Here is a 27,640-nt window from a genome sequence, read left to right on the forward strand (position 1 = left end):
CATTGTTGGAGAATACGATTACGGATTAGATAGCTTGTGTTTGTCTTACTTTTAAGTCGTGGGAAAAAGAAAGATACCAAAGCAATGTATCAGGCTCTGCCTGTCTTTTTGTAGTTGAATCTCCAAGTTTTTGAAATGCCACAAATTCAACTTGAGCATCTAAATTTGGGTCAATATCAGCAAAAAAAAAAAAAACATCTCTGAACAAGGTTCTAGCACCATGACAAATGTGTCCGAAAAAAGAAAACCAACCCCTTGGGACTGCTACGAAAAACAACGTCAGATTTCAAAGTAGCACGATCTAATTCGAAAATTTCATCCAATTGAGCACGTCTAACAATTTTTTTCACAGCAGCAGGATCACTATAACTGACACCATTGAGTTCACCGCCGTAGAACTCAACAGTTACACCTACTTGTTCAACACTATACTTTGATTCTCTTGTTTCTTGATTTTACTTTTTTTTTTTTATTTTTTTTAGGGCTCACCCCAATGCATGCCCAACACTCAGAGTCGAGGCAATTCAACAGTTTATATAAATACACGAAAATAATTCTTCATATTCAATTCATATAGTACAATTTCCAACGAAGGAATGGTTACATTTTAGAATTTATCGAGAATGAATCTAAAATAATTAAGAAAGTATTAAATGTGCGTTAGATGGAAACAAGTTTAAATAGTTCATCTTGGATGGATTGAAATGAGCTTAAATGAAGCGACAAAAACCATAAGAATTTCAAATAACCGATTCCAGCTTGCTTGGAATTCGGCATAAATAATGAGAGTTTCATGTAACCGATCTCAGCTTGCTTGGAATTCGACATAATCCATCCTTTCTGTCATCGAAAATGGGCAAATTAAACAGATTGAAGGAAAAATAAGTAGGGTAGTATTTCCACAATATGAAAAATTAGCAGTATTAACCCCATGTTTCTTGTGTTTAATAACTCAAATGGTCACTCAACTTATGATTTTTCTTTCAGAAAGTCACTCAACTTTGATTCTTACTTCAAAAGTCACTCAATGAGTTCTTTTCTCGGAAAGTCACTCAACTTTAATTTTTATTTCAAAAGTCACTCAATTATGAATTCTTTTCTCAGAAAATCACTCAAGTTGTTTAATTAATTTTTTTCATTAAAATTTGTAATCATGTAATTTTTATTTAAAACAAAAATTTAAGAAATAAAAAAGATTTTCATTTAAACAATCAGTTTAGTGATTCGGCCATATCCAAAATTCATTTAAATGGTTTAATTGAATATCTTTTTTATTTCTTAGAATTTTAATTTTACTGTTATTTTCTTGTCTAACGATTACTCTATACTATAAAGTGTATATAGTCATACAGATCATCAATTAATATCCTAAAATCACAGTCATTTGATTGTACAATTTTTGCGGGTAATTTTAATCCGTTGCAGTGTATATATTATAATGTACAAATGTTTAATAACATTTGGGAATGTTTATATCATGTCATTTTAGTTTAAAATCTATAACGATCCCTTTTATCAGCTTATTAGGAATAGAATTCATTGTATTTATTTGTTGAATATGTATATTATACAAGTGGTAATATAAAAAATTGCATTATGATTGAAAATCAATTTCATAAATAAGTATCACGTTGAAAGTTAATTAAATCTAATCAACTAAATGAATATGATTCGAAAAATCTTAAAAATTAATATTAACATTATAAGTGAATTGATATGAACTATTTAGGATATTTTAAAATTTCAGAGAGTTAAATATAAAGTAAAACATGAGAATATGTAATAAATATGGTTCAAATATTTTTTTAGTTTTTTTAGAATTTTGGTTTTAAAATAAAATTTTAATTAAAACAAATAATTAAATAGGTCGAGTGATTTATAAGTAAAATATTCATACTTAAGTGACTTTTGAAGTGAAAATTATAGTTGAGAGAATTTCTGAGAGATCAACCCTAAGTAAAATGACTTTTGGAGTAAGAAATAAAGTTGAGTAACTTTCTGAGAAAAAAGTCGTAAATTCAATGACCATTTGAGTTGTTAACTCTGTGTTTAATCAAAAGTTACCATTGAATGCTAATCCTAATATCTTGAAACTTAGAAAAACTAGAGGCGGATTCAAGATTTGAAGTTTATTGGTTTTAAAGAAAATGATAATTGAGTTCATAATCAAATATTTATATGTATTTAGTGAATATATGATATCAACAAAAACTACCGTGTTCACATGAACTCATAACGCATTCTCTACATCCGCCCCCGAGTGAAACTAGGAATGGTTGTTCTTAAATTTAGAAAAACAAAAAAGGGCATTCCGATTGACTAAAGCTCCCGAACCACAAGGGTCTTTCATATGCAGCCTTACCGAGGGGCGGAGCTACACTTGGTCGAGGGGGTTTTTCCGAACCCCCTTCGGCGAAATTTTTTTACTATTTATATATAGTTAAAATTATTTTTTATGTATATACAGTAGAGGCTGAACCCCTTTTGATTAGTTCTCATATTTACTTCTGAACCCCTTAACGAAAATCCTGGCTCCGCCACTTTACCTTGCAATAGAGACCAAAAATCCTGAACATAGCACAAAAGTTTTCAGTGTTTTCTTTGTCACTATTTAGAAAACAAAATGTTGTCTGAATATGATTGACTTGACAAAATGTGAGCCCAATAGTATTGTTCTGATAGGATATTATTATTGATTTGTTTAGTTTTTTTTTTTTTTAATAACTCTTTTTTTTTATAAATCAAGTAAGAATACATAGAGTCATCTGAATGCTCACCTAAGGTTTCTAAGGTATTTTTGTTGATAAATGAATAGCCAGCATGATGAGAAAGGACGTAATCTGCAAAAGAAATTGGAGTATAATAAGAAAACATTGCATGGATGTGTAAAAAACAAAAGGCAGCCCGATGCATTTAAGCTACCGCTATGCACGGTGTCCGAAGAAGGACTCCACCACAAGGGTGTATTGTACGCAGCCTTAAATATCAGATTTTTTTTTCAAGAACTCACCAAAAATGGAATAATAAATTCAGGCTGATGGTTGAATATGTAAAATTTCCTGGTAGAAGATAAAGAGTCATAAACTGATAATGACAAATAAATTTCCAGAAAAAAATGACTAGTAAATATAACAGACCTTTGTTTCAAGGTTCCAGAGTTTATACAGGTTTTCGAGATTGATTCAAGCCTCTTCAAAGTAGTCGATGCATTTGGATCATCACGATCAACCTGAAGGAATCGATTGATAAGTTGTTTCATCGAGCATGATTAAATTAAAAGAATCAAAACTCGACATAAAGAAGTTTTCAGCTAATATTTGAACATCAAAGGTTTCATATATAACTACGCCTCACTGTCAAACAAGTAGGAGTCGTCTATATGAATCTTCACTACTGGATGAAAAACTCAAACGATGCAAATGTGAACGTGAAAAGAGGAAAATTGAGCGGTTATAAACTCGGCCAATACCGCTATACCGTGGTGGAGTCGGGATTTTCACTAAGGAGAGTCAAAATACAAAGAAGTAAACATGAGTAAGCCAACGAGATCGAACATACAGTATACATACCTTTGATTCCATTATGCAACAGAAGTCGAAGAAAGCTCTGTAGACATCAGCCATTGTCCTCGTCTGATCAATAATCTTAGCACAGAGGCCTTGAAAGAAGATACAAGTAAGCGAAACAGTGAGGAATTGTTGTTATTCACAAAAAGCGTTAGCAATTTAGCCGGTAAGAAACAATTGGCATGTATATTGGTAAGTCGATGTATCTTTACCTCGTCTCATTTCAACAACGCCTTTGAAAATTTCAACGTTGTTGTAGTACATCGCCAAATTCCCCATATTTATGATCTGGTAGTATAAGAAAGTCACAAAGCAGTGATCACTCTATGTACGTATATGTAAAGCTTGAATTGATTTTGTTTACACTTTCCAGAACGGAACATGTAACATTTTCATAAGCGTTAGCAGACTAATATGCGTGGTACAAAAGAATAGGATTCACAGGACAGGATTTATATATACCTGGGGAATTGCACAGAACCGAAAGAGACCTGGATCTCGTACATTAGACATGTAAATCAGGCAATCTTCTGCGTGCAATAAAGCATCAGTGACCATTTCGTTTAGACATTGTACTGCCTTGACCGAGTTTTCCTCATACTTAAATTCCTGACGCACGTAAAGAAGATGGCTGTTAAAGAGCAACGAATCAACGTAATAGTACTTCTTATGATGAAAACAAACCTCAAGTTTGGTAGCATATTTGCTCCAAATTTGTCGGGGCCAAAACATACGACACTTGGGAACTTCATTTATGTCCTCCAGATAATCTCGAATGATGCTTATTTTCTGAAACATATCGCCAAATATACTCGTATCACTAGCCAGTATACAGAGCATTTAAAATTTTAGGAGCGAATACCTGAAGAAATAAACCCATGGAAATAGAGAGGGATTCTGGTGCTAAATCTTCTCTTCCAGAGGCGTAAAAAAGTTTTGACAAGCCTAATCCACAAAGTCCAGCAGCATAGTGACAATATTCGTTATAATCTTCGATTGTTTCTACCTGCATCAGACCAAACGATTAGTATGTGAAGTTTACGAGGATTAAGGGGACGAGTGATCATATAAGCATGAGTGAGTTCAGGATTTAGAGTCACCGAGTTCAGAATAAGTTTGATCTTATCACGCATATATTTTAATATTTTTTGCATATGCGTACATAGTTCAATCGAAAGCAATGAGTTCAATTGAATCCACCTGTACTAGATCCACAATCAAAAGCGTAACGACTAACAAGACTAAAACCAATATAGCAAAGATCAAGCATTTCTCATATGTAGATTCTGTCAACTTTTGTTTCTTTTCATAACACATAATTCATAATAGGGCAATAGTTCTTATATCACTGAAATTTTAATAGCAGAAGTACTAGTAATTTGTTCATCGACTGATTTTTTTCGAGGGATCTGAAACACGGAGAGGAATAGAAAAATAAAGACACGAAGACTTGAACCCGTCCATTCTAGTTAATATATGCAATGAAGTTCGGCGGATCACCTCCTTGCATAGAAACTTTGCCATTCCTTCACCCATCCTCTTCGTAATAGCCTTAATCACCTCCTGATAACTGCAAAATACGCAGAACGTTTCATTTACAAATACAAATACTGGTAAAGTTGATGCCATGTGACCAGGAGGTCACGGGTTCAAGCCTTGAAAATAGCCTCCTGCAGAAATGCAAGGTAAGGTTGCGTACAATATACACCTTTGTGGTGGGATCCTTCCCCGGACACCGCGCATAGCGGGAGCTTTAGTGCACTGGGCTGTTCTTTTTTTATATAGTATTGTGTTACTACTATACATGGACTGTTTATTAGTACCTTTAACTCTTACAAATCGTCCAAATATTTTACGATCAATTTTCAATCTGTAACAATATGTCAATACCAGAAAGAAAACAACTTTTTTTTTTCAGAACTCACTTTTTATCTAGCTCCAGGAAAGCAGTGGAAACATGATGGAATTGGTCCATAAGAACCTTGAAGGCCATTGTACCACCTAATAAATAAACATAACATAAATATCATAAAATAAGAAAGAAAAGGCTCAAATAATATAGAAGAGGACTAGGAAACAACAATGTAGTGGAAATAACTAATGCTGGAAGATGAAGTTAAGAAAACCAAATTAATTTAAGTTATATATATGGTCAGTACAAGAAATTTTTACACCATCATATCAACTTTTACTTGTTATAGCAGGTAATTTGTCTAATTTCCAAAGAATGCAACAACTTTTTAAGGAGGCTTATATCTTTTGGTGACCCAGTAATGTAAGAATTATAGTATCCCCAAGCCACTAGAGCACCCCAACCTAATTCACGATAAGCCCACCAACTTCGTGGCAAAATGTCTATCGTTAAAAGCCATTGGTTACTGATTCGAGACCCTAGTTAGTACTCGTGTTGAAACAAATAAATTGTTGGAGGTATCTTATTATTTCTATCTAGTGGCTATAAGCCTGATGTTAAGAAAGAATGCATAAGAAGGTTGGTTAGCTAGAGATTTTCTTGTAATACAGTGATGGTGTATATGAGAGCCATGACGTAACCTGTAAAGTTGCTTCCATGAGACAAGGAGGTTACAGGTTCGAGCTGTGGAAACAACCTTTAGCAGAAATGGACTCATTGCAGAAACTTCGAGAACCGGACTATCCTTTTAAACTGATGGTGTATATAACTTAAAGAGAAAATGCACTGTTTTCACCCTAAACTATACGCGAAATTGCTGAGACACACCTGAACTTTAGAAGGGTCCTATTACCCTTGAACTAATTAAAACCATAATTTTGGCAATCTTTGTGCCTACATGGCACATACGTGTGCCTACGTTGACCTTCAGTGTGTTGATTCACTGATGTGCCATGTAGGCACTAAGGTTGACAAAAATACAATTTTAATTAGTCCAGGGATATTAGGACCCTCCTAAAGTTCGGGTGTGTCTCAACAATTTCATGTATAGTTCAGGTTGGAAACAGAGCATTTTTCCTAACTTAAAACTCAAACCAAAAACACTTGATTGTCAAATATTTTCCAAATCGAGCCTTTTTAATTACACAAAGCAACAATAACATAGTTGCTAAATTAACAAGTTGATTATCAGAGTGAAGAACAAAACTAAGATTAATTAAGAAAACTTACATGAAAAATGCCATTCAGGATCATAGAAATGGCAATAAATTTTTCTCAATATAGGTACTCTAATTTCAGTGTCTAAGCTGGTATCATCCTCTGTACATTTGAAGGTAAAAAAAATAAAAAATAAAAAAATTAGTGAAAACAACATTAATACTTACATCAATCAACCAATTTTCGTACAATATAATACAACGACATATACAGTGTAATCTCACAAGTGAAGTCCAGTAATAGATTTCGTATCGTATATTCATGAAATTTAAACTATTGAGAGATGAACATACCAACAGTGTCAAGCGCTCGAAGAACCAAATAGTAAACACAAACCTGCATAGTTGAATTGCAGAAATGCACGATAAGGTTGTGTACGATAAAATTTTATTTTAACTTATTGTTGTCTCTTAACTTATACCTTTCCTTTAAACCGAATTCAAGTTCATGCAATTTGACTTTCGAGAAAGAAATCTTATTTAACTTACAACATCGCGGAGGTCACTAGGTAGCTGTTGAATGACAAGGGCAAAGCTACGAGACACTTTGCGAAGAGTAGCGTAACAGAAGGCCCAATGTGGCTGCGACAGCCACACTGGAGTCTTCATCTCGACGAGTTTAGCTGATAAAATGAGCTTCATTAATGGATATAATTCATCTGGATGTCTCATAATCTCCATTATCATTCCCATTCTTCTTATAAATTTACAAATGTGACAACAAGAGTGTCAAAAATAGTAGTATATATTATAAAGGATGACAAAAATACAGAGAATGAATAGTACTATATATAGATAATGAACAGTTTCTTACGTACGAGGTCTATTATATATTTAGTGTCTCAAATTATTTGTCGTGATTTTTGGAAATCATTATTTCAAGTTATTTGTCATTTTAGAAATTCAGGATTAATTAATTATTCTTTTTTATTTTATCCTTAATTAAAACTTACTTCATTTTCAATTTGTTTGTTTTACCTTCATTTTTAGTTGGCTTAAAAAGGAATGCCTCGATCTTTCTTTTTTTTTTTTTGGTAATTTTTTAATTCTAATTTTTCATATGACATGTTTAAAACTATGAGATTAAATTTTGATAGATTATACTCGTACAATATATCTTTAGTTTAAGACATAGGATTCAAAAATCTTTTTTACTTTCATAAATTTCATATCAAGTCAAAATTAGACAATCAAATTAAAATGGAGAGAGTAATTGTTCTTGAAGACTAAAAGCCTCTTCAATTATGAGTTGGCATACATATATTAATAAGGTAAATTTTAATGAATAGAGATTGTATATTAAGACATAAATAAGAGTAAGATTATTAAGATCCTTCTTAATTTAATAGTTTTCTAAGAGACATTTAAAAGAGAAATACGATAGATAATTTAAGATGGAGAGAGTATATAGCTAGTGTGTCCCCAAAAAAGTATTTAATTCTAAGTTTAATAAAATAATTTATAATTACAGAAATAACTAAAAATTATTTATAATATAGTTTTTAATTCAGTATTCAATAATGCATCACACAAATTGAACCACCGGCAAATAATACGAATTAGTGGTGTTTGTTGGGTTGTTTCCAAATCGTTATTCTCGTGTTTTTCTTTCTAAAGAAACGTATTATGTTTATTATGATATCGAGTTGATCAGAATCTAATATTTTAAATATAAAATTATAAATTTAACCAAAATTGTAACAAATAATAAATCCAAATCTATGCTTTTAAAAATAAAGAATATGATGTGCTAAGAGTCTTAATAATTGAATTGAGAAATTTAAATTTGAAATCTATCTTTAACTCGATATTAAATATGTAAATGTACCAACATCATTGTGGTATAGTGGTGAGACTACTCCACCCTTAATCGGAGGTCTCAGGTTCGAGCTCTGAGTATAGAGAAAATTTCATTGGAAGCGTCACTCCCAGAATGGGCCCTGCAATACGCGATCCAGATTAATCGGGGCTCCAATATGGGTATCGGACACCAAATGAACACCCCTCACCCCAAAATGGTAAATGTTATATATATATATCCACCACTACAATTTCTAAACCAGCATTTCTAATTTTGTCTTGAGATGTAAATATCATTTTTGATAAATGAAATCAGTTTATTTTCAAAAATAAAAATAAAAAGTAAAAATTATACATATATATATATATCCAGTAGTTTCATGCAACATGAGTATACAAATATATTGCTATTCACCAATACAAAAGGTCACAAATTTAAGTATTTACTATTTAACTCGTTTGATTTATTCTCTTTTGAATTCAGACAAACGTGTTTAACAGTGTTATATTACACTATGATCATATTATTGAGCTGAACATAAATATTTATATTATAAGATCATAAATATAGCTGCCGACAAGCTAATTAATTAGTAACGTACTTCCGTTTCATTTTAGTTGGCCGCATTCTAAAAATTTTTATTTCAATTTAGTTGTTGCATTGATGAAATCAAAATGATTTTAATATGTTCTTCCAATAATGCCCTTATCATTGACTAAACAATTTGTGTATATTTAAATTTATATTTTCAAAGTATAATTAATAAGACTAATTTGATAAAATAAACCCCTAATAAATATTTTTGTTAATTGATGCGCCAAGTCTATTTGGCCCAATTAATACAAAACGGATGAAGTATTTAATATCTAACGCACAATCATGTTTCTGGAAAATTATTTGTTTAGGAAAAATTACATCATACTAAAACTGAATTTATTATAACTATTTAAAATTTCAAATCTTTTAAATATGATTATAGAAATTTCTAATTTTACTTACAAGTTCGAATATATTACTGAAAAATGTGATGTATTCATATAGAATTTAATGATGTATCTGAAAAAATGTGATGTATATGTATGGATTAAACCAGGGATTCTTAGTAATTTTGAAAAAAAGTTGAGAAATGGAATAGTTAGCTCCAAAAGGATTGAGATTAATGTAACTTTAGCGAATTAGTATGGGTGTTAGTATGATACCCACCCATCAATCCGTAGGCTAAACACCACAAAAAACCATAAAAAATCTTCATTTTTAGTATTTTATTCATATGTCTTAAAAAAACCTTCATCCCCCTCCCCACAAAAAAATAAAAAAACAAAAAAATAAAAAAAAAACCACTCTCCTTCAAATCAATACGATCCACTTAATATAATATAATATTACAAATATAAACATATATTTTAGTGTAAGCACGTATATATTTTATTACCAGAAGTTTCAAGTGATTGCTAGATTATCACTTTTGCGTTTCTTCTTTTCCTTGTTAGCAGAGGCTAAGAGAGACACATCAATTTGAACCATATTTGTGGTACGATTATTTTTTTTTTTTTATATTTAAAATCTTTCCTTGTTTTTAAAGTTAAATCTTTACAAAATCATTGATTACATTTTTATTACGTACTTAACACTTTCAAAAATTTGGTATTTCTTAATTTTATTTGGTATTTCTTAATTTTTCTTATTCTAACATTTTTATATTTATTTTTAGATTTTTTAAATCTTCTTAAAATAAAATTTAGTTGATTTAGAATTCTTAAACTAATAAAAAAAGTATTAGTTTTCGTTAATTCTGATGACTTCTAAAAAGGAAAGGTTTCACTATAAAATTATTTAATTAATTTTCAATTCTTAAATATTATAAAAAAATAGTGAAAAGACGATTTTGTCTAAAATAAGAATTTTTAATGAAGGACAAAAAGTTCAAACAACATGTCTAAGTTCTTTCACACTTTTAATATACTATAAATATTAGTTAATTAACTAAGATTTAATTAATATTCAGTAGTCAGTATAATCCCACAATAAAATGTATATTCGATTTATAAAGGTATTTTTATTTTTCCGAACCATGAATGTACTAGATATCAATCTTTTTGTGACACCCATAACAGAGGATAGATCGATGAGAATGAATCACAGAAGTGTTGGGCAAAATACAGAATAATAACAAAAGTATTTGTGGCAAATAATAGGAAAATAATAAAAAATAATGACACCAAGAATTTTATGTAGAAATTCTTTTAAATAGGGAAAAAATTACGGATCAAGAAGAGCAACAGATATTACTATAGTAAGAAATTTTACACCGTAGTCACAAGTATAATGCTCAAAGTGACTACTACACACTCAAGAAATAATTCTCTTTTGACTCTCACCTTACTAAAATATCGCTCGCTTTAATTTTTTCTTCACATACTATTTTTTTCACAATCTGTGAAATACCTCACCGCTCTCTCCATATTATTTTTCTCTCTGTTTGGTGTATTAAACCAACTAGCTGATGAACTCCTTTTATAGGCAAAAAAGACCGTCTCTATTGATATCACCAGTGACATCACTCAGGATAATATTTCAACACAATTAATAACCCTACTCTCATTTTCAACCTTGCAAGCATTACTTTTGAAAAAAAAGTTAGCCAATGACCTTTCTGTCAAATTTTACAACCAATTGGGATTTTATATGGCATAGGATGGACCCCACAAATCTCCCCCTCTTGTCCATGCATCTGGAGGAGGTATCCTCGTCTTTTTAGAGAGATCTCATGCTGACAAGTTCTTTACACTGTTTGAACTAGTCTTTTGGTACCACTTTCGTCATCATATCCGCGGGATTTTCACTCGTATGAATCTTCTTATCATGGAGCGATTTGTTCTCCACTTGTTCACGAATTCAATGGTACCTCACATCAATGTGTTTTATTCTTGCATGGTACATAGAGTTCTTGCTCAAGTCTATTGCACTTTGACTGTCACAAAAGACAACGTACTCCATTTGGTGCAATCCAAGTTCTTCAAGGAACCATTTAAGCATATTATTTTCTTGCCAACTTCTCGACTGCTATAATATAGCTCCCCCTGAAAATGTAAACAAAAATTCAGTGTTAGATTTTTTGTTATCATGATCACTCGCCATATTAGCTTCTATCTAGCCCTTCAAGATTGGATCAGATCCTCCAAAACACAAACAACCTTCTGAGGTTCCTCTTGTTATTTCCCACAATATGGTCAGGTATGCAGAATCTGTATATTACAACAACTTCAACTAGAGTTCAAGTATAAATAAGAAGACAATGAAGTATCAAATACCCTCAACACAAGATCAAAATGACTTTTTCAAGAGGTGTGTTTATTTTTCAGGAAAAAAATAAGATGAAGCAGAAATTGAATAGGCCAAGTCGTCCGAATTCACGGAATTTTCTTAAGAAAATAATTTTTCTCACTGTACCCGAGGTTGTGGAATTTTTTCTCCCAAGATAAAATGGCCTTCAATCCGACTATAGCGGTACCTCAAATAGGTGGATTCTTCGAACGCACAGAATGCATTGATTGATCACACAGAATATTTGTAAAGAAAAGAAGAGAGTTTTTATTTTGAAATTTTTTTTTTTTCAAACCTGTGGAAGAAGGCAGGTTTTTATAGCCATAACATGCCTGTTCAAAAAGGTCGCATTGGTTCAACTTAGAGGTGTGACTATTCTGAAATTGCATGGCTGTTTTTCCCCAAAACAGTGCAGTATTTTTGCTGAAACATTACACTATTTCGCGAAACAATGCACCAGTTCACTGGAACAGTGCATCTATTACTATAACAGTGCATCTGTTCACTGTAATAGTGCATCTGTTTACTGTAACAGTGCATCTGTTCAACGTTCACTGAAACAACGCATCAATTCAGAAAAACATCACCAAAATGCATATAAATGGAGTATCGAACACAAAAAAAATATTTACTGTGTTATTCCCTATGACATTTTTCAGAATTTAAATAAAGTTTATCCAAAAAAATAGATCTCATCGATCGATCCAAATCCGAAGCCGAAGCCGAGCCGAGCGAGCAATGATGATGACGGCGTGCAGCATCATCTAGTTCTTGCCTCACTATCCATGTAGAGTTACTTTTTTCAATATAAACACTCTCAAGTTCTCTTCTTCCCCCAATGTGGGAGAAAAAGTAAACTTGCCAATTTGGGAGTACACTTTTCATTTTTAGTGTCTCATTCCCTCCACCCTTTTACTCTCCATTTTTCCATTCACACTTCTTTCATCTACTATAAACCCAACAATCCCCAACATGAATGGGAATGATTATTCTTTGTAAAAGTTTTACGAACAAGAATATGATCATCAAGCAAAGACTGATTACATCTGGATAAGTAGGTTTCCCTTTGAACTTTCCATAGTGAACATGCATTGGATGCACTCGGTCAATTGGTAGATTTGATATCTTTGAACCGTCGAACTTTATTATAAATCTAGACAATACATGTCACACAACCAGTGTTTTAACGTTTATGGTTCTCTTGGTTTTGTTCTTTTCAGCTATGAACACGTCTTGGTTTCATGAGAGCTTAGAGAATAGGCCTTTACTAACATTCTCCTTGAAGCCGCTTCCACTTCGCCCTCACATAGATGATTTCTAAACTTTCAATCCTGTAGATTAAACAATTTGGTCAAATCTTCCAAATTTAGATAATCATTAAAAGACTTGTCACCTGAAGTCTTATCCTTGTTTACTAAATATTGTCTACATCATGAGAATGGGTTGGGTATTTGACAATGTTGAACCTGTCAGACATAACTTTGTTTGATCTCCTTGAACCTAGCTCTTGGGATCTCCAGTATGCTAGGTAGAGTTACCGCTATGCTGACTCGTCTTAGGCTTTAAATCCATTCCCTTGGATGTTCTTTCCACTCCTTCTCTAGATAGGCCTTTTGTAAGTGGATCCGACACATTATCCTTTGACTTTACATAGTCAATAGTGATAATTCCACTAGAGAGAATTTCCCTAACGATATTATGTCTCCGACGTATGTGACGAGATTTACCGTTGTACATCATGCTTCCTGCCCTATCTATTGCCGCTTGGCTATCACAGTATATACATACTGGTGCCACTATCTTGGGCCAATACGGAATATCTTCCAAGAAATTCTGGAGCCATTCTGCTTCTTCACCGGCTTTATCTAATGCAATAAATTCAAATTCCATTGTAGAGCGAGTGATACAAGTCTGTTTGGATGATTTCCAAGAAACTGCTCCTCCACCAATAGTAAATACATATCCACTTGTGAATTTTACTTCGTTCGATCCGGTGATCCAATTTGCATCACTATATCCTTCAATTATCGTAGGATATTTATTATAATGCAAAGCATAGTTTTGAGTGTATTTAAGATACCCCAAAACTCTTTTCATTGCCATCCAATGAGTTTTATTGGGATTGCTCGTGTACCAACTCAATTTACTAATAGTACAGGTTATGTCTGATCGTGTACAGTTCATTATATACATTAAACATCCCAATACTCTTGCGTACTCCAATTGTGAGTCACTTTCACCTTCATTCTTTTGAAGTGCAAAGTTCACATCTAATGGAGTCTTGGCAATACTGAATTCCATATACTTGAACTTGTCAAGTACTTTTTTGATTTAATGAGATTGTGACAATGCTAACCCTTGTGGAGTTCGATGGATTCTTATACCTAAGATCACATCTGCAACTCCAAGGTCTTTCATATCAAACTTTCTCTCGAGCATTCGTTTTGTTGTATTTATGTCAGAAATGTCTCTACTGATGATTAACATATCATTCACATATAAACAAACAATGACTTGGTGATTTGGAGTGTCTTTAATGTAAAGATATTTATCACATTCATTTATCTTGAATCCGTTTGCCAACATGGTTTGGTCAAACTTTGCATGCCATTGCTCAGGTGGTTGTTTTAGTCCATAAAATAACTTAACAAGTTTACACACCTTATTTTCTTTTCCTGGAACCACAAAACCTCAGGTTGTTCCATGTATATTTCTTCCTCCAAGTTTCCATTTAGGAATGTGGTCTTCATATTCATTTGATGGATTTGAAGATTATATTCTGCCGCCAAGGCAATTAACATTCGAATCGAGGTTATCCTTGTTACTGGCGAGTATGTATCAAAGTAATCAAGGCCTTCCTTCTGTTTGAAGCCTTTTTACTACAAGTCTTGCCTTGTATTTGTCAATAGTACCATCCGCCTTCATTTTCCTTTTGAAGATCCATTTAGAATCTAAAGGTTTATTTTCGGGAGGAAGGTCAACCAATTCCCATGTATGGTTTCTTAAGAGTGAATTTATCTCACTATTGACTGCCTCTTTCCAAAAGGATGAGCCTAATGATGACATCGCTTCTTTAAATATTTGAGGCTCATTTTCTAAGAGAAATATTACAAAATCCGATCCAAACGAAGTTGATGTTCTTTGACGTGTACTATGTCTTGGATTTTCTTCATTATGTACATTCTCACTTGGTTCATCTCGAGGTCGTTTAGATCCTCCACTAGACTGTTCAATGTTCATGTCTAGTTTTATACGGGTAAATATTTTCAAGAATTCAGAATTGTCTGATTTAATTACCGTATTTTCATTAATATCCGATAGTTTGGATTTATGAACCAAAAATCGACATGCTTTACTACTTTTTGCATGTCCTATGAACACACAATCCACCATTTTAGGTCCTATCTTTACCGTTTTAGGTATAGGAACTTGAACCTTCACTAGAAACCTCCACACTTTGAAATATTTCAAGTTGGGTTTCCTTCCTTTCCATTTTTCATAAGGAATTGATTGTGTCTTACTATGCGGAACTCTGTTGAGTATACGATTGGCCGTAAGGATAGCCTCCCCCCATAAGTTTTGCGGTAAACCAGAACTTATAAGTAAGACATTCATCATTTTCTTCAAAGTTCAGTTTTTCCTTTCCGCAATTCCATTGGATTGAGGTGAATATGGGGCCGTAGTTTGATGGATTATTCCATTCTCTACACATATTTGCACAAAGGGAGATTCAAATTCTCTGCCCTATCACTTCTTATCATTTTGATATTTTTATCTAACTGATTTTCAACTTCAGTTTTATATTGCCTAAACGCATCTATTGCTTCATCCTTACTATTTAGCAAGTAGACATAACAATATCTAGTGCAATCATCAATAAAAGTTATGAAATACTTTTTCACACCATGTAATGGTGTTGACTTCATATCACAAATGTCAGTGTGTATTAAGTCTAAGGGATTGAAATTCCTTTCAACGGACTTATAAGGATGCTTTGCATTCTTCGATTCCACACACGTTTGGTACTTTAATTTCTTGCACTCAAAGTCTGGCAAAACTTCTAAGTTAATCAGTTTTCGTAATTTTTTGTAATTAACATGGCCTAAACGTTCATGCCACAAATCATAAGACTCAAGCAAATAAGAAGAATTTGAACTTTTATTTATTTCAATAGTTATTACATTCATCTTATAAAGGTTTTCGGTCAGATAGACTTTCCCTACATACATTTCTCCTTTGCTAATTATAATTTTTTCAGAAACGATTACACATTTGAATCCGTTCTTATCTAGGAGTGAAACAGAAATTAAGTTCCTACGTAACTCCGGAACATATAACACATTGTTCAGTGTCAAGACCTTGCCGGAAGTCATCTTTAAACAAATTTTGTCTGTTCCCCCTACCTTAGCAGTAGCGGAGTTAGCCATGTAGATCATTTCTTCTACTTGAGCCAGAGCAAATGACAAAAACAACTCCTTGTTGGCACATACATGGCGGGTGGCACCAGAATCCATCCACCATTCGGGAGGATTCCCCACCAAGTTGCATACTGAGAACATAGCACATAAATCATTGCATTCTTTGTTGGATTCAATCATATTTGATTGATTCTTTTTCTTGCTTTTCTTCGGGGCTCGACAGTCTGTGGACTTTTGGCCAGTTTTGCCACAATTGAAGCATTTTTCCTTGAACTGTTTCTTGGGTTGATTGCTTCCATGTTCAACTTTCTTTTTTTTTTTCGAATTATTTTGGTCATCTTCTACAATATGTGCTCTATTAATTGAAGAATTCCCCTTTGACCTTCTTTCGACAGCTTTATTATCCTCTTCAATACGAAGTCGGACAATAAGATCTTCAACAATCATCTCCTTGCGCTTATGCTTTACGTAGTTTTTCAAGTCTTTCCACAAAGGTGGTAGCTTCTCAACTATCGCTGCTACTTGAAAAGCATCATTCAGAATTAAACCTACAAAATAGTTTATGTGAGTATTACGAATATTTTTAATTTGTTCAACTAAGGTATTTTTCAAAGATATACCTTCTTCTAGGAGATCATGTATGATGATTTGCAACTCCTGTACTTGAGAGACAACAGACTTGCTATCTATCATTTTGAAGTCTAGGAGCTGTGCAACAAGGAATTTCTTAATTCCCGCATCCTCCGTCTTATATTTCCGTTCAAGTGCCCCCCACAGTTCCTTTGATGTCTTGGTTCCACTATAATCATTGTAGAGGTCGTTTTGGAGACCACTCATAATATAATTCCTGCAAAGGAAGTCCGAATGTTTCCAAGCTTCTACAATAACGAAATGGTCTTTGTCCGAGGTTCCCTCAGGCACCTCAGGAGCGTCTTCGCTAGTGAACCATTGCAAATATAAAGTGGTGAGGTAAAAGAACATCTTTTGCTGCCACCGCTTGAATTCAATGCCCGAAAATTTTCTGGGCTTCTCCGCCGGTGCCATTGTTGGCGGAGCATTTGTATGGCTTGATGAAGCAATATTATTTGCCCCCACAGTCGTAGCCACATCATGCATTTGACTTTCAGTTGTCATTTCTCCTGTCACCACAAGACGGAAAACTTAGTAATTTTTCAGAATACTATTTATAAAGTTAAATAACTTGAAACTCTTCTTCTTGTTTCTAGTTGACGATGAAGTTTTTATTACTTTGAATCGTCAACCGAGTGAACCTTAACTTGTGATGAAGATTTTATGTCTTCTAATCACTAGTTAAATTTAAGCGGAGTAGAAAGCTTAAGCTTTAATCTCCAAAAACAAGCAATATAGATTCTGTATATTATTTTCTTAAGATTGTTATTTCCCATAATATGGTCGGGTATGCAGAATCTGTATATTACAAAAACAACTTCAACTAGAGTTCAAGTATAAACAAGAACACAATGAAGTATCAAATACCCTCAACACAAGATCAAAATGACCTTTCCAAGAGGTGTATTTATTTTTTAGGAAAAATAAGATGAAGCAGAAATTGAATAGGCCAAGTCATCCGAATTCACGAAATTTCCTTAAGGAAATAATTCCCATCACTGTACCTGAGATTGTGAAATTTTTTCTCCCAGGATAAAATGACCTTCAATTCGACTATAGCGGTACCTCAAATAGGCTGATTCTTCGAATACACAAAACGTTTTGATTGATCATACAGAATATTTGTAAAGAAAAGAAGAGAGTTTTTATTATGAATTTTTTTTCAAACCTGTGGAAGAAGGCAGTTTTTTATAGCCATAACATGCCTTTTCGGAAAGGTGGCATTGGTTCAACTTAGAGGTGTGACTATTCTGAAATTGCATGGTTGTTTTTCCCCAAAACAGTGCAGTATTTTTGCTAAAACATTACACCATTTCGCGAAACAGTGCACCAGTTCACTGTAACAGTGCATCTGTTCACTGGAATAGTGCATTTGTTTACTGTAACAATGCATCTGTTCAACGTTCACTGAAACAACGCATCAAATCAGAAAAACATCACCAAAATGCATATAAATGGAGTATCGAACACAGAAAAATATTTACTGTGTTATTCCCTTTGGCATTTTTTGGAATTCAAATAAAGTTTGTCCAAAAAGATAGATCTCATCGATCGATCATTTTCCTAATCCAAATCCAAATATGAAGCCGAAGCCGAAACCGAGCCGAGCGAGCGACAACGACGACGATGACGACAACGCGAGGCATCACCTAGTTCTTGCATCACTATCCATGTGAATTTTGTGTTTCTCAATATAAACACTCTCAAGTTCTCTTCTTCCACCAATGTGGGAGAAAGAGTAAACTTGCCAATTTGAGAGTACAGTTTCCATTTTTAGTGTCTCCTTCCCTCCATTATCTTACTCTCCATTTTTCCATTCACACTTTTTTTATCTACTATGAACCCAACACCTCTTAGATACCTTAATATCCATTTGACTGGTTCCTGTGCTTCTTTCCCAAATTTTCAAAAAACCTGCTGACAACATCAACTGCATGAGTAATATTGTGTCTAATACACACCATTGCATACATACTTTCAACTACGGAGAAATATGAAACTTTAACGATGCTCTTTTCCCTTCCTTCATTACAGGACACATTTTTTTGCTCAACTTCATATGACTAGCAAAGGGTGTATAACAACCTTAGCATTCTCCACGTTGAAGTGCTCCAGTACACCTTCAATGTACTTATCCCGTGACAAGTAAAGTTTTATTTTTTCTTTGAAACGAGTAGTTCTAATACCCAAAATCTGCTTAGCATTACCCAAGCCTTTCATAGCAAAAGACTTGCATAACTGTTTCTTCAACTCGTCAATTTTGGAAACATTCTTTCCCACAATCAACATATCATCTACATATAGCAAGAGGATGATAAAATCATTATCAGAAAAACTTTGTACAAATACACAGTAATCTGAAGAAGTCTTCTTGTAGCCTTTCTTCCCCAAGACAGATTCAAACTTTTTATACCACTATCTGGGAGCCTGCTTCAAGCCATAAAGACTCTTCTTAAGTTTGCACATATAGTTTTCTTTCCCTTTTATCTTGAAACCCTCAGGTTGTTTTATATAAATCTCCGCATCGAGGTCTCCACGAAGAAAACTATATTCACATATATTTTCTCAATCTCTAAATCAAGACTAGCAACCAAACCAACAACTGTATGAATAGAGGTCATTTTGACGATAGGAGAAAATATTTCGTCAAAGTCAATGCCTTTTTTTGACCAAATCCTGAGACAACCAATCAGGCTTTGTATCTGGACTTCAAGTTTTGTTCTTCAAATTTTACTTTAAACCTCCACTTATTCTTTAAAACTCTCATGCCCTTAGGCAATTTCATCAACTCATAAGTGTGGTTCTAATGCAGAGATTTCATCTCATCTTGCATGGCTTCAATCCATTGATCCTTATTTTCATATTTCATGGACTCCTCATAACATTCAGGTTCTCCCCCGTTGGTGAGTAACACATACTCATTAGGAGAATAATGAAAAGAAGAAATACGCTGTCTTGTAGACCTTCTAAGTGGAGCATTTGACTCGTCCACAACTTCTTGAACTGAAGCATTTTTAACAATATCATTGTCATTATCAACATCAACATACTGATTTGGAACATGGTTTTAGGCGTCAGCATGATTATCTAGCCTATCAACATCATGCACACTTGTATGAGGAAATTGATCAAGACTAAATACACCATCAGAACTTGAAGATTCTAGCTTCTCTGCTTTATCAATATCTTCAATAGTTTGATTTTCCATGAATACAATATCATGACTTCTTACAAGTTTCTTCTCAACTAGATCATATAGCCTCTAACCAAAATTATCAAGGCCATAACTGATGAAGATGCACTGCCTTGTTTTGATATCTAACTTTGACCTTTCATCTTTAGACACATGTAGAAAAGTTTTGCAACCAAATACTCTCAAATGATCATAGAAAACATCTTTCCCATACCAAATTTTTTTGTTATATCACTTTGCAAAGCAACATCAGGAGATAGGTTAATAACATTTGCAATGGTTAATAAAGCCTCACCCCAAAAGGAGTTCGATAACTTTGCTTCAGAAAGCAAACATCTGCCTCTTTCTATCAAGGTTCTGTTAATCCTCTCTGCCAAACTATTAAGTTGAAGAGTCTTAAGAGGAGTCTTCTGGTGTCTGCTACCTTATTGCTTGCAGTATTCACAAATGGTCCACAATATTCACCACCGTTATCATTCCGAATACACTTTAGCTTCTTCCCCATTTCTCTTGCGACAGAAGCCTCAAACTGCTGAAAGACACCCAACACTTGGTCTTTAGTATCTAAGACATAGAACCAAAGCTTTCTTGAGCAATCATTAATAAAAGTAACAAAGTAAAGTGCACCACCCAAAGTCCTTGTCTTTATTGGACCACATGAATCTGAATGCACCAACTCAAACAACTCCGTCTTTCTTGAAGGAGGATGAGATTTGAAAGAAACTCTATTTTATTTTTCCGCCAAACAGTGCCCATATATTTAATTTTGCACTTTTAAAATCTATTCATAATTTTTTCTTGGCCAGGACATTAAGTCATTTCTCGCTAATGTGGCGAAGCCTCTTATGTCATAATGTTGAAGATCTAGCGCTTTCAACTGAATTCACCATGTTAGCACAAGTAGAGGCCATAGTCCAGTATAGACCATGTCGCTTGTCTCCATTAGTCACAACCAAAGAACCTCTAATGAATTTCCATTTTACACCACCATTGGTACTAACATATCCTTCATCGTCCAACACACCAACAAAAATCAAGTGTAAGTAAACATTAGGTGCATGCTTTATATTATTTAAAACTAGTTTCGATCCAGTACGAATTTCTAAATAAATTGTACCAATATCAACTACTTTAGAAATAGTATCATTGTCCATACTCAAGGTTTCAAAGTTACCTGGAGTATAAGATGAGAAAAAATCCTTCTTTGATGTCACGTGAGATGCGGTACCAAAATCCACAACTCAGCTTGATTCATCACAAAGAATATTTATTAGATTTGCATCAAGAATAGTAACAAGATATTCGATGCTAACGGTGGCTATGCAATTTTTATTGTTATCTTCTTTCTTTTCCTTTTTGTCTCTATTCTCCTTCTTTAACTTTCAACAAAATTTCTTTGTGTGCCCTTTTAACCCGTAATGATAACACTCAATATCTTTAAATTTGCCTCTGGATGTGCTTCTATATTGTTCTCTATTTTGAGAACTACGATTCTTGCTTCTCCCTTAGCTCCAGTCACCAAGACATCAAACGAAGAGGAACCTTGAGACTTTCGTCTCATCTCTTCATTAAGAACGTTGCTTTTGGTAAAATTCATAGAGATCACGCCATTGGAAGCAGAATTTGATAATGAAGTTCTAAATGTTTCTCAAGAGTTTGGTAGGGAACCAAGTAGAAACAAGCCTTGAATTTCTTCGTCAAACTTAATGTTCGTAGCAAATAACAGGTTCATGATCCCCCGAAAGTAATTCAGGTGATTTGTCATCGAAGATCCATCATGGTATTTTAACCCTAACATTTATTTTATCAAGAACATCTTATTATTTCTAGTCTTTTGAGCATACAAACTTTCAAGATGCTCCCATAGGAACCGAACATGTGTCTCCCCAGAAATATGGTTCAACACATTGTCATCAATCCACTGCCTAATAAAACCATAAATTTGTCTGTGCAACAGGTTTCACTCATCGTCGGTTTTATTTTCAGATTTTATGATGTCAAATACTGGTTGGTGAAAATTCTTGACATAGAGTAGATCTTTCATATTTTCTTTCCAAATGTCATAGTTAATGCGATTCAAAGTAACCATTCTACTTGTATAAACCGTGTGCTCTCTGATGCCATTTTGTTGGACAAATGGCGGAATAGCAATAAAAGTATATGTGGCAAAATAATAGGAAAATTATGAAAAATAATGACACCAAGGATTTTACGTGAAAATCCTTTTAAATAAGGGAAAAATCACGGACCAAGAGGAGCAACCGATACTACTATAGTAAGGAATTTTACACCGTAGTCACAAGTACAATACTCAAAGTGACTACCACACACTCAAAAGAAATAATATTCTTTTGACTCTTACCTTACTAAAATATCGCACACTCTATTTTTTTTTAATCACAACTATCTATATATTATTTTTTCTCTTTGTTTGGTGTATTAAACCAATAAGCTGATGAGCTCCTTTTATAGGCAAAAAATTGTCTCTATTGATGTCACCAGTGACATCATTGAGGATAATATTTCAACACAATTAATGACCCTACTCTCATTTTCAACTGTGCAGGCATTACTTTTGAAAAAATTTTTAGCCAATGACCTTTCTGTCAAATTTTGCAGCCAATTAGGACTTTATAAGGCATGAGATGGACCCCACAAGAAGAATCGATAGACTTGTAGTCTAACAAACTTTTGAACACCTTAGACAAATCTCACAATTGAAAGAGTAAAAGGGAAGAACTTTATAAAACATAAATGCAATAGATTCAATGGTGCGTGTGCTTTTAGACTTGATAACGAGTAGCTCAAACTATACGTCCGTAAAGTCTATTGGACCAAAGCGGACAATATGTGCCATAACTTAAACTCTCACACCTTGACAAGTATTATCTAGAAATAAAACATACAAATATGCGTTCCATTTTATTTTTAATTAAATCCGTTAATTAAATGGAGTAGAAATTTTCAATATAAGATTGAAAGAAAAAAGATTTTACTAAATTTATATAAATTTTCAATATTTACTAAATATGTTAGCAATGTAGTAGAAAATCCACAAAAATAATAATAATAAAAAGAAATACTTTTTTCCTTATATAATTTTTCCATTTTTCAGAAAACAGTTGAAGGGACCCACATTAACCGTTGGTATTTTTTCCTAATTTCTATCAATTATCCCATGCATGCATGAAACAAATTCTAAATAATTTCCCACATAATTTCAATTTCATGAGAAATTATTGATCTTGGTTATTGTAATATATACTGGGATCTTGATTTATTTGTATCTTTTAAGATACAAATTTTGATTAACACATCTTTAATTTTCAATCATATGCTAAAATTTGGAGATTGGGAAGAGATATTGATACAAATTTTTGGTTAAAGGGGAAATTTTTCGTGTTATAATGTCGTCGAATTCATATGGAGATCATTATAATCAAAAGATTGATTATGTTTTTAAGATTGTTTTAATTGGAGATTCTGCAGTTGGAAAATCTCAATTATTATCTAGATTTGCAAGAAATGAATTTACTTTAGATTCAAAGGCTACAATTGGGGTTGAATTTCAAACAAAAACTTTGAGTGTTGATAATAAAACTGTTAAGGCACAAATTTGGGACACCGCGGGACAAGAAAGGTTAGTTTAATTTTTTCAAATTTTCTACGTTCGGTTTTAAATTTTTGAAATTTTATGCATATATATCGTCTTTATTTTTCATTTTTCGTTCAATAAATTTGTTAGGATTATGTGTTATGGATGTTAATACGTTTACTTTAGGTTCTATATATGTTTATTGGAAGTTATTTTTATTTTGTGTAATATTTGGGGTTGGGATGAGCCTAAATGGAATAACATGGTAAGTGAGAATTCAGATAGCCGATCCTAACTTGCTTGAGATTATATCGAGGCGTTCTAGGAGTTATTATGTTCACTTTAGGTCCTATGTTTCTAGGAGTTGGTTAGTTCTGGCAAAGGTATAAAAAGATATAGAGAACTCCTAGTGCGTTTTATTTTTATTTTTATTTTGTGTTATATTGGTTTGGAAGGGGAGCCGTCGAGTAACAGTTAAAGTTGCTGTCATATGGCCAAGAGGTCACAGGTTCTAAGCCTTGGAAATAGCCTCTGACAGAAGTGCAAAGTAAAGTTGTGTACAATACACCCTTGTCGTGGGGCTCTTCCCTGGACACCGCGCATAGCGGTAGCTTTAGTGAACCGGGCTGCCCTTTTTCTTGTGTTATATGATTTGAGATGAACCTAAATGGAATGAAATCGTTTGTGAGGATTCACATAGCCGACTTCCAACTTGTTTGAGATTGATGTGCTGTTGTTGTGATAGATATTCCTAACGAGTGGTTTATAACGCGATACTGACTTCCATATGTATGTTTCTTGTCGAGTTTTCGTTGCTATCATCGTACAAAGTACCTGTCTTACAATTCATCTCTTTTGAGCTGAGGGTCCATCGAAAACAACCTCTCTACTTTGCAAAGGTAGGGGCAAGGTCTGTGCACATTTTACCCTCCTCGAGTGACGAAACCAGAAATTTCACAAAGGATGTTCAGGAATTAATATATATGTACGAAAAGTAATTTGTGACCTATATCGTATAATATTTTGCAGATAGAATATCATTTTTCGACCAAGGTGTTTAACTGACCATCCTTCACTGTATGTGGCTACCTCACTGCCCTTCCCAGACCCCACTCGTGGGACTATACTGGGTATGTTGTTGTTGCTACGTACTTGTCTAACAATTCATAACTCCTCTTAAATATGAATAATCCTTGAACTATAATATATGTATGACATTTTCACAGTGGTTGGGACTTTGTTGAGCCTGTGCTGGTTTGCAGAACTTAAAACATATTTCATGATCAATTGCTTAAGTTTTCAGGACTAGTCATATTTCTACCAAATTTTAACTTGAAAATCGGTCCTTAATTCATCGTTATGTTAATAGTACATAAGTGAATACTTTTTATGTCTGGCATATTAACATGTTCCTTCTGTTGAGCTATGTTGCTCAGACTCTCGTGTTGCCTCATCCAAGTCGGATTATCCAAAATGCTCTACTTTGGAAGGACCGGCTTTTGAAGAGTCAGAACAACATGACAATTAGCTAATTGTTGTGACTCAATGAATCTTTCATATCTCTCTCAGGTATAGAGCAGTAACAAGTGCATATTATCGAGGTGCAGTTGGCGCGATGCTAGTCTATGACTTAACGAAACGTCAATCATTTGATCATATGGCTAGATGGCTGGAGGAACTAAGAGGTCATGCAGACAAGAACATAGTTATAATGCTCATCGCGAACAAAAGTGATTTAGGAAGTCTTCGAGCTGTACCAGTTGAAGATGCTCAAGAATTCGCAGAAAGGGAGAATCTTTTCTTCATGGAAACATCCGCTCTTCAATCCACAAATGTCGAGAGTGCATTCATGACAATATTAACAGAAATTTATAAAATCATTAGCAAGAATACACTCATAGCAACTCCGGGAGCTGATTATGGGAAGTCACAATCTTTAAAGGGAACAAGGATCATTGTTCCCGGACAGGACTCAGGTTCTGGTGGCAATACTGGTGGCTGCTGCATGTCATCGTGAATTCTTTATTGAATTCTGGATGTGTTTTTATTTATCCAAAATCATAATGTAACTGGAAATTATTTATATGTTCTGTAGAATAGGGAATTGTTGTTGAGGTTGAAGTTGATTTAGATAGTTTGTTTAGCTTTGTGTGTATACAGTTCATTAAGTTGTTTACTCAGCATCAGGGATGGAGCTACTAGCCTGTCTACGGCTTCTGTCATGTATTTGAGTTAAAAGTTTTACGTAATATGTATAAACAATTTATCCTTGCTTTTCTAGGATACAACACTTGTAAACTCAAAATTCTAGGTCCGACAAAGTTATAAACACACCAAGACTGACGACACTAGTATGGTGAACCCGTTCCTGACAAGAAACATACTGCTGCCTGTACAAACTTAAGTTTGGCCAGAATTTTGCATGATTCTAATTTGAGGGCGCAAACAACTTGCAGAGCTTTATCATGCTCCAATTGAGGGTGCGTCTTTAGCCAGGGTGGCTCAGTAAAATGTTTGCTTTCAGCCCCTAAAATTTTGAGGCGTCAAATAGAATTAATAGTAAATTGTATGATTTCGACTTCATTTGAAATAATAATGAAGATCGTGAAACACGTTAAAAAATTATCTTCAAGAAATACAGAAAGAAAGAACTATCTACTTTTTACTATAAATATTTTAGAACTTTGAATTAAACAACTCAAACTTCTTATTAATAGTTAATGTTTTAGCAACAACATCCAACTTAATTGATTGCAAACAAATGGCTAACATTTTATTAACTAGAATGAATCTTTCTTTTATTAATATAATCATATTATATCTGAAGTTAAAGCCTATGTGTCTTTTAAAAATATTACAAATCATATTCTATGTAAAGTTAAAGGTTATGTGCCTTTTAAAAATATTACACCAAAAATAAGTAATATACAACAATAAAAAATAGATATAAATTATTATAATATTATTTTGTATTTATATTTATATATGTTTGATTTTTGAAAAGATGCCAAGCACCATTCTGTATCGGAGTAATTCTTCAATCCAAATATTACTATCTTCTTTAAACAAGAAACAAAGCAAAAGGCATATCTGGATCACTAGTTTGTAAACACGGATGTTTTTTTTTGCTAATTTTTGTAACTGTTTAAGGCATCCTCCGACGAAGGCTTGGTTTTATGGTTTAGTGCTGCAACAACTGTAACAATGGCAAGCGGCACTTTCTGCCACAAACATCTCAGAGACGCGTTGTGAATGTAACTTTGCACCGGTAGTTGTGGTTGCTACACTGGTAATTCAAGTGTTAGATCAACAACCTCCCAAACATCATCCAAGGACGCACTGTCCTTATACATTAACCTTGAACACAATCGATCTCCAACAAATCGTCCCCGTCAAATCGACCCTATATTTTTTTAAATTCTGATTGTTGACTGACAGTTACCATGACAACATCATTAAACAACTTTTCTTGTCTCATCTTCGTCTAATTTTCTCAATCATTGTTGTTTTATCAACACCACCCATACCACATAACCCAACAATAGTGTTTTACCAACACCACCCATACCACATATCCCAACAATAGTAACCCTTTCATCTCTCAAAGCTGCGATAACCTCGTCCTCTTTCAATTTTCTGGAGTCAAAACTTCAATTTCAACGGCAGGTATTTCTACTACAGGTGGTGCTAGATAGAAAAAAGCAACATTATCTTTGCCGTTTGAAGACCAATCATACTCTGTTTAATTTTCTATAACACTCCGCATTTTCGGACTAGACATTAAATCGTTGTTGTTATGTGTGTAAACTCCAATCCCACAATTTATATTTAAATGTATGTGTCATGATCTTTATCTTGTGTGTGAAGTGCTTGTGAGATGAAAAATGTCATAAGAATCACTTAGAGCAAAGTTGAGCTAAGAGGCTTTGATTCGGCCAAAGTTTGGTATTCGATTCTACAAGAGTCAAGTTTGAACGTGTATAA

General features: G+C 33.6%; 2 protein-coding genes across 5 annotated transcripts; one reads left to right on the forward strand and one right to left on the reverse strand.

Annotated features, from left to right (window-relative positions):
* Nucleotides 1–514: 514 nt before the first annotated feature.
* Nucleotides 515–10,980, reverse strand: LOC107843931 (squalene synthase 8). 4 transcript variants are annotated; one of them, XM_016688367.2, is made up of 14 exons: nt 7,185–8,828; nt 6,990–7,032; nt 6,709–6,798; nt 5,492–5,567; nt 5,067–5,136; nt 4,429–4,572; nt 4,251–4,355; nt 4,029–4,175; nt 3,779–3,854; nt 3,570–3,658; nt 3,138–3,229; nt 3,011–3,059; nt 2,778–2,840; nt 515–840 (listed from the first exon to the last, which is right to left on the reverse strand). In XM_016688367.2, the coding sequence occupies exons 1-13, from the start codon at nt 7,386–7,388 to the stop codon at nt 2,787–2,789; spliced, it is 1,239 nt and encodes a 412-aa protein (XP_016543853.1). In that variant the 5' UTR covers nt 7,389–8,828; the 3' UTR covers nt 515–840; nt 2,778–2,786. The 4 variants fall into 4 exon arrangements, with proteins under 4 accessions (XP_016543853.1, XP_047253426.1, XP_047253425.1 ...); XM_047397469.1 differs by lacking the exons at nt 515–840; nt 3,011–3,059 and adding exons at nt 1,878–2,568; nt 10,875–10,980 and having other exon boundaries at nt 7,185–8,635; XM_016688368.2 differs by lacking the exon at nt 515–840 and adding an exon at nt 1,878–2,568.
* A 12,234-nt stretch (nt 10,981–23,214) lies between these two features.
* Nucleotides 23,215–25,995, forward strand: LOC107845176 (ras-related protein RABA4d-like). The gene is made up of 2 exons (XM_016689426.2): nt 23,215–23,701; nt 25,226–25,995. Exons 1-2 carry the CDS (start codon nt 23,469–23,471, stop codon nt 25,671–25,673), a joined length of 681 nt encoding a protein of 226 aa, XP_016544912.1. The 5' UTR covers nt 23,215–23,468; the 3' UTR covers nt 25,674–25,995.
* The last annotated feature ends 1,645 nt before the right edge of the window (nt 25,996–27,640 follow it).

Source organism: Capsicum annuum, chromosome 10 (genome assembly GCF_002878395.1).
Source record: "Capsicum annuum cultivar UCD-10X-F1 chromosome 10, UCD10Xv1.1, whole genome shotgun sequence".
Classification (NCBI taxonomy): domain Eukaryota; kingdom Viridiplantae; phylum Streptophyta; class Magnoliopsida; order Solanales; family Solanaceae; genus Capsicum; species Capsicum annuum.